General features: G+C 42.4%; 1 protein-coding gene across 1 annotated transcript in view; it reads right to left on the bottom strand.

The window, feature by feature from the left end:
- Positions 1-46: 46 nt before the first annotated feature.
- LOC133404789 (solute carrier family 41 member 1-like) overlaps positions 47-7,169 on the bottom strand; it is a 28,409-nt gene continuing 21,286 nt past the window's right edge. Inside the window, exons 10-11 of the mRNA XM_061681088.1 lie at positions 4,287-4,435; positions 47-3,251 (exon numbers count right to left, since the gene is read on the bottom strand). Of these exons, the coding sequence (XP_061537072.1) occupies positions 3,081-3,251; positions 4,287-4,435 (320 nt within the window). The 3' untranslated portion in view covers positions 47-3,080. The remainder of the gene's footprint in view (positions 3,252-4,286; positions 4,436-7,169) is intronic.

Raw genomic sequence — 7,169 nt, 5'->3', positions numbered from 1 at the left:
ATTCGATCGGACCAACAAATATATGCACGTTACTTCAGATGTCTTTTAACTTTATTTGTAAAGTGTTCGAAGGAGTCAAATTGTGTTTTCCTGTTATTCTCATGATTTAGCACCTGACATTGATGGCAAAAAAGGTCAAATCCTGCAGTTTTCACAAGACGCTGTGCCAAAATAATTTCAATTCCACTGTTTGTTTTTATTGAAATATAATCACAAAAATCCACAAATACCACGAATGTGACCATAACATTTTGATCGTACACATTCTTCTGCGAGTACACATAACATATGTGCATGCTGAGGTGACAAAGTACCGTACAATTTGTAATAAAAGGCCATTCATGTGTAATACATGTGGGCGTGCTCACGAGGGTACACAGTAGTAAAATAATTATAAACTACCAAAGAAAGAAAAAAATGAATGAGCATTTCCTCAAATAGTGGCAAGCACTGTTTAAACTGCAGAGTACCAGGTGTTTATTAGAAGTAAGTGGTTTATTTAGAGAGAAAGACCTTTATATAATAATTTCTTTATCATATTAATGATGTATTTTCAGTTTTCCCAAATAGAAGTTATACTTCAAATAATTCATAATGTAATAATGTATTTAATATTACATACTGCATATAGAAAAATACATTGTTCTATATTGAAATAAAGGTACCGTTTGCTGTAAAAAACAATAACAAATGCTTTTTGTCACGTGTTAGAACTGTCTGTATGACCTGAAAGTAGAATATAGTTAAAATTATCTTTAGAAAAATCATCCCTCTCTTATGTAATTCAATTATTGTTTTAAAACTTGTCACTACGTGACAAAAAATAGCCAATCAGAGACTGTAGAGGCAGAAGGCGTGACCGAGGGGTGTTGTCAATCATTTGCAAACGCACACCATGCACACGCATCCTTGCGGAGACACACAGCAGACTATTATGGTTTCTTGCCTTGATTATTTAACTCCGGTTAGCAACAAAAGCTAAAAAGAAGGAATTTGAGAGCTCTCGAAACAAATCAAGGGTAAACTTGTAACAGTGATGTCCTATATGTGGACGGCTGCAAGGTTGGGCTTGGAGAATAACCGCATACTTCACGCTTCTCATCGGGTCGTCAGGTAAGTGGATCACCTCTTGTATTTTAAATTGATTGTACATTCCAAGAAATACATCATCAAACCAGTAACATTTTGCGTTTGGCTGTACTCCATCTTCATGAATAAGCAAGGGTGCACATAACAATTTTGGTCTGGTTAAGCATTGGAGGTTGTTGCCTGGTGCTAATTTTTTCCATGATCCACCGACTTCACCACTTATGTGAACCCCTGTGAATAAGTCATACTAGCAGTGTAGTAGCCTAGTAGTGCACAGCAATGTTAGTAAGCTAGCGGTGTTTCTTTGGGCAGAATGCAAGGGGGTGGGGAGTGAACTGAGGCGGGGTTCAAATCCCGGCCTTGCATTAGTGAAGTTTGCATGTTCTCCCTGTGGCTGCATGGGTTTTCTCCGGATACTCCGGTTTCCTCCCACATCGGTAGGTTAATTGAAGACTCTAGCCCATAGCTGTAAATGTGAGTGTGAATGGTTGTTTGTCGATACAATATGTGTACTGCGATTAGCTACCGACCATTCCAGGGCGTTCCCTCGGCGGAGCCGGGATTTGAACCCCGGTCCTCAGAACTGTGAGGTTGATGTGGTAACTACAATGCCGCCGTACAGTATCAGGTGTTTTTTGGGGTATTTTTGCACTGGCTACTGTTGGCCTCTTGTCGTTACAGAATGCAGTAGATTCTTGGTAGAAGACGGACACTCAGACCCATTCATAATGTATTTTTTTTTAAATCATCGTTTTGAATTTTTTGATTGATTTCGTTTTCTGTGCTCTACTTGTCAAATTTCTATCTATTAAAAAAGAAGATATTTAAGATAATAATAAAGTGAATTTCTTTAACAATAGTGGCTGCATTATTTGTTCAATTTAGGTTTAAAAACCATATGGGGATAGTCAACAGATGCTGAGCTAACTGGGTTAAACAATAAATGTAGTTAAATAAATAAAGTAACAGTGTAGAACCTAGCCAAACGATTTCTCTCTCTCTCTCTCTCTCTCTCTACATATATATATATATATAAAACATTGATTGATGTGAGAATGTCTGTGTCTAAATTAACCAGAATATTAAAACTTTTAAGATGAGATTCTGGTACAAACCCTGAGGTAAATAACAATTTTTACTTCTTTTTTAAAATAGTCTCTATCTTTACTATCTAGAGACTTGTGAGTGATGTCAGTGAGGTCTATATATTTATCTTCTGAGGTCTATATATATTTTTTGCAAAGATTTAGCAATCCATTAACTGGTTCTTACTTGCTGGATTTGATCTAGTTGCTTGACAAATTAACGCAGATTCACTTGTGTTGTTGAGCATATGGGAGATGGCTGATGTCATATTGGAGTAAAAACAGGCAAACCACTTGCTTTTAGAGTTTTTTTAGGTAAAAAGGTGTTATTGATGTAGTTTAGTTTAATATTGTCTTTACTGCTCTGTCCACTGTGGTCCAATAGGGGAGTCAAGAGTGCTCTCTAGTGAAAACATCATGCAACAAACACTAAAAACAGGACTGACAAAAAAACGGCACCATTAATCCCTTCTTTTAAAATATTTTCAAAATATAAATAACATTAAAAAGGAGTTCCAGCCGGCAACATGATCTGACCTCAAGCAGATATGCGGCTTAGTGAGTTCCAAACAAATTGAGGAAGGTTGATGAATTCATACTCACAGTTGATGTGCTGTCATCATGTGGTCAAATACATGAAACTCAGCAGAGGTGTTGACCAGGACACCCCCATGTATCACCCCCAACTCGTTTTGTGTCAAAGACAGAGTGAAGGAAGAAGGCTTATGAATGGAAGAAAAAGCATCTCTCTGAACGTTGCAATACAGGGAGGTCCCATTTCCATGATCCATAGATGTGCTGTAAATACAGGTATTTCACCTGTGTAGTATTTCCTTCCATCTGTGTTTATTATATTTTCCTTCTGTGCGTATGCAAAGTAACAGAAGGAAACAAAAAGGAGCAGATTCAGAGCTGCTGACTGTGAACCAATGACACACGGTAGCACAGGGCCAGAAAGCCGGTGCCAAGCAGGTCTCCCAGGGCAGTCAGGTATGGGATGGAGAAGTTGTCAGGGTCCAGGGAACGCCGCCACATCATACGAACGATGAGGTCGGCCGCATAAAGTAAGATGGCCACCTACAACGAGGAGAACACTGAGCTAAGCAAGCAATAAACCACAGAAATATGGATTCAAAAGTAACAACCATTGATACACTGCACTGATACAATTTTCTGTTTTCGGCAGTAGTATCAGAGCTGTAACATACGTAGAAGCAGGATGGTGCCTGTGTGTCGGGGTATTCTGCATTAATGGGAATCTGACACTCTCGTCATGTTGAGTGACACAGTCCTAGAACTATTGCATACAGCCAAAAATTCGAGTACGATATATATATATATATATATATATATATATATATATATATATATATATATATATATATATATAGTGTTATGAAACAAGTAACAAAATATTCAATTTTGTATTTTCTGACTTTCAATTGCCAATGGAAAATTGAAAGAACCAATGATACACACATTCATATGTCACACCATATGTTGGTACTGTCACATTGTCATGCATCTAATTATGTGATTTTGGAATGTTGTGTGAAAGTGTACACGGTTGTGGTAATATGCAACATTGGTTTTGGACAGAAGGCAAAGGTGGATAAATTCATTATTTACAGTGACTGCAATTTAGCGTGACCTCTGTGAAAAAACGAAAACGAGGACGCCAAGTCTCCAGCCAATTGCTAGCATAACTAGTTTCAGCACTTTGAATAAACCAGCACGGGGTTCAGCTGTTTAGGACCAAAGTAGTTTGCTGACTTAACAAGCTGCCGTAAGCAAAAACACAATGTAAACAATAACACTATGAATGTAAAACAAACTATTTTGTGATCATTGTACCTTTGTAACGTTAACAGAAGGTGAAAACATAATTATCAATATCAGATTGACAAATAAATATTTACAATCTAAATTAATCTAACATGCATGCATGTCATGAAAACATGAAATCAGTGAAGGCCGAGCTGAGATTCAAACCCAGAACCTCTCGACTGTCTTACATAAGACACGCAAACCACATGTTGCACCGTGCCTCTCTGGTATACCATACTATATATTCATAGTGGGTACAATGAATACGTTGCTGTGTGAATGCACCTGCAGCAGAGCAGCACACAAATAGCAGGCACCAAAGGCTAAAGTGATTGTTATCTCATCTCCCTGCAAGAGAGAGATTGCGTAGAGGAAGACCAGGTGACCGGGCATGACCAGCATCACCAGCACCCGTGCTGACTTGGAGTTCAAACCTGTGTGATTTGAAAGAGGAGACACAATCACTGCAGTGAACACGACTGGTTCTGTAACATGATCAGTTGTTGCTTGCTTTGACCGCTCTGATAGGGATGTCCCGATCACTTTTTTTTTTTTTTTTTTTTTGCTCCGAGTCTCTGATTTGAGGTATCTCCCGATATAGCCGAAAAGCCGAAAAATATCAATCCATCCATCCATTGTCTTCCGCTTATCAGAGGTCGGGTCGCGGGGGCAGTAGCTTCAGCAGGGAAGCTCAGACTTCCCTCTCCGCAGCCACTTCCTCCAGCTCTTCCGAGGGGATCCCGAGGCGTTACCAGGCAAGCCGAGAGACATAGTCTCTCCAGCGTATCGTGGGTCGTCCCCGGGTTCTCCTCCCGGTGGGAAGTGCCTGGAACACCTCACCAGGGAGGCGTCCGGGAGGCATCTGAATCAGATGTCCCAGCCACCTCATCTGGCTCCTCTCGATGTGGAGGAGCAGCGGTTCTACTCTGAGATCCTCCCGGATGACCAAGCTTCTCACCCTATCTCAAAGGGAGAGCCCGGACACCCTGCGGAGGAAACTCATTTCGCCCGCTTGTATCCGGGATCTTGTTCTTTTGGTCACGACCCACAGCTTGTGACCATAGGTGAGGGTAGGAACGTAGATCGACCGGTAAATCGAGAGCTTCGCCTTCCGGCTTCGTTCCTTCTTCACCACAACGGATCGATACAAATTCCACATCACTGCAAACGCTGCACCGATCCGCCTGTCGATCTCCCGTTGCATTCTTCCCTCACTCGTGAACAAGACCCCAAGATACTTGAACTCCTCCACTTGGGAAAGGATCTCATCCCCGACCTAGAGAGGGCACTCCACCCTTTTCCGACTTAGGACCATGGTCTCAGATTTAGAGGTGCTGATTCTCATCCCAGCCGGTTCACACTCGGCTGCGAACCGCTCCAGTGAGAGTTGGAGATCACGGCCTGATGAAGCCAACAGAACCACATCATCTGCAAAAAGCAGAGATGCAATACTGAGGCCACCAAACCGGACCCCCTCTACGCCTCGGCTGCGCCTAGAAATTCATTCCATAATATTTATGAACAGAATCGGTGACAAAGGGCAGCCTTGGCGGAGTCCAACCCTCACTGGAAACGAGTCCGACTTACTGCCGGCAATGCGTACCAAACTCTGACACCGGTCGTACAGGGACCGAACAGCCCGTATCAGGGGGTTTGGTACCCCATACTCCCGAAGCACCCTCCACAGGACTCCCCGAGGGACACGGTCAAACACCTTCTCCAAGTCCACAAAACACATGGAGACTGGTTGGGCGAACTTCCATGCACTCTCGAGGACCCTGATGAGGGTGAAGAGCTGGTCCACTGCTCCATGGCCAGGACGAAAACCACACTGCTGCTCCTGAATCTGAGATTCAACTTCCCGATGGACTCTCCTCTCCAGCACCCGTGAATAGACCTTACCAGAGAGGCTGAGGAGTGTGATGCCCTTGTAGTTGGAACACACCCTCTGGTCACCCATCTTAACAAGGGGGACCACCACCCCAGTCTGCCAATCCAGAGGCACTGTCCCCGATGTCTACACGATGTTGCAGAGGCGTGTCAACCAGGACAGCCCTACAACATCCAGAGCCTTTAGGAACTCTGGGCGAATCTCATCCACCCTCTGGGCCTTGCCACCGAGGAACTTTTCAACCACCTCGGTGACCTCAACCCCATAGATAGGAGAGCCCGCCTCAGAGACCCCAGACTCTGCTTCCTCATGGGAAGGCGTGTCGGTGGAATTGAGGAGGTCTTCGAAGTATTCTCCCCACCGACTCACAACGTCCCGAGTCGAGGTCAGCAGCGCCCCATCCCCACTATACAGTGTTGATGGTGTACTGCTTCCCCCTCCTGAGACGCCGGATGCTGGACCAGAATTTATTCGAAGCTGTCCGTAAGTCGTTTCTAAAACGATCATGTGTGTCTTGTATTTAAATATACAATGTGTGTAATTATTTTTGTTGCATGTTTAGTTTAACAGTAAACTACACCTGGGGTGTCATTATGCAGTTTAATGCACGCTCAGGGACGGCAGAGACTGTGTTTGTGTGGGAGTGTCACGCATGCACACACAAACACACAGAGTGCGTGTCAGTTTCAGTAGCTTATAGTATACCGGTACTAAAAATACACCGAGAGGTTACATTGTTTAATATAAAACGAAGCTGTTACTTTTCCATTTAGCAAGATCTTTGTACCTTTGAATTATTTTGTCTCTTCGTGACATTTAAAATGTCAGAAAATGAATAAATCTGATCTTTTTCACAGATTTCTCGATCAGATGAAAATCTTGTGACTGACCCAAATTTTTTTATCATTTGATCGGATCGGGACATCCCTGCATTTTTTTTTCTTTTACGGCCAGCTGGTGTTAAAAGATAGTTAATAGGATTTTTTTTCAGCACATCAGCATACAGTCACCAACTAGTTTTGCGGCACGGTAATCTGAATTTAACGTTGCTATACCTACCTCTGAAATAATAACTTTAAATTTCCCAAAATATAATAAGACTGATGATACAGTCAGCATGAAAACAGTGAATACTGAGACGAACATTCACAATATTGCTACTGTTAAATTTGGATTTTAACATGGCTCAGATGGTAGCGTGGTTGTCTCCCAACCCGAAGGTTGCTGGTTCGACCCTCAGCCCTTGTGACCATGTACAAGTGTCTTTGAGCAAGATA

This window comes from Phycodurus eques, chromosome 1 (genome assembly GCF_024500275.1).
Source record: "Phycodurus eques isolate BA_2022a chromosome 1, UOR_Pequ_1.1, whole genome shotgun sequence".
Taxonomy (NCBI): Eukaryota; Metazoa; Chordata; class Actinopteri; order Syngnathiformes; family Syngnathidae; genus Phycodurus; species Phycodurus eques.
The sequence above is the reverse complement of the archived record's forward strand: the minus strand, read 5'-3'. Positions and strand labels throughout refer to the sequence as shown.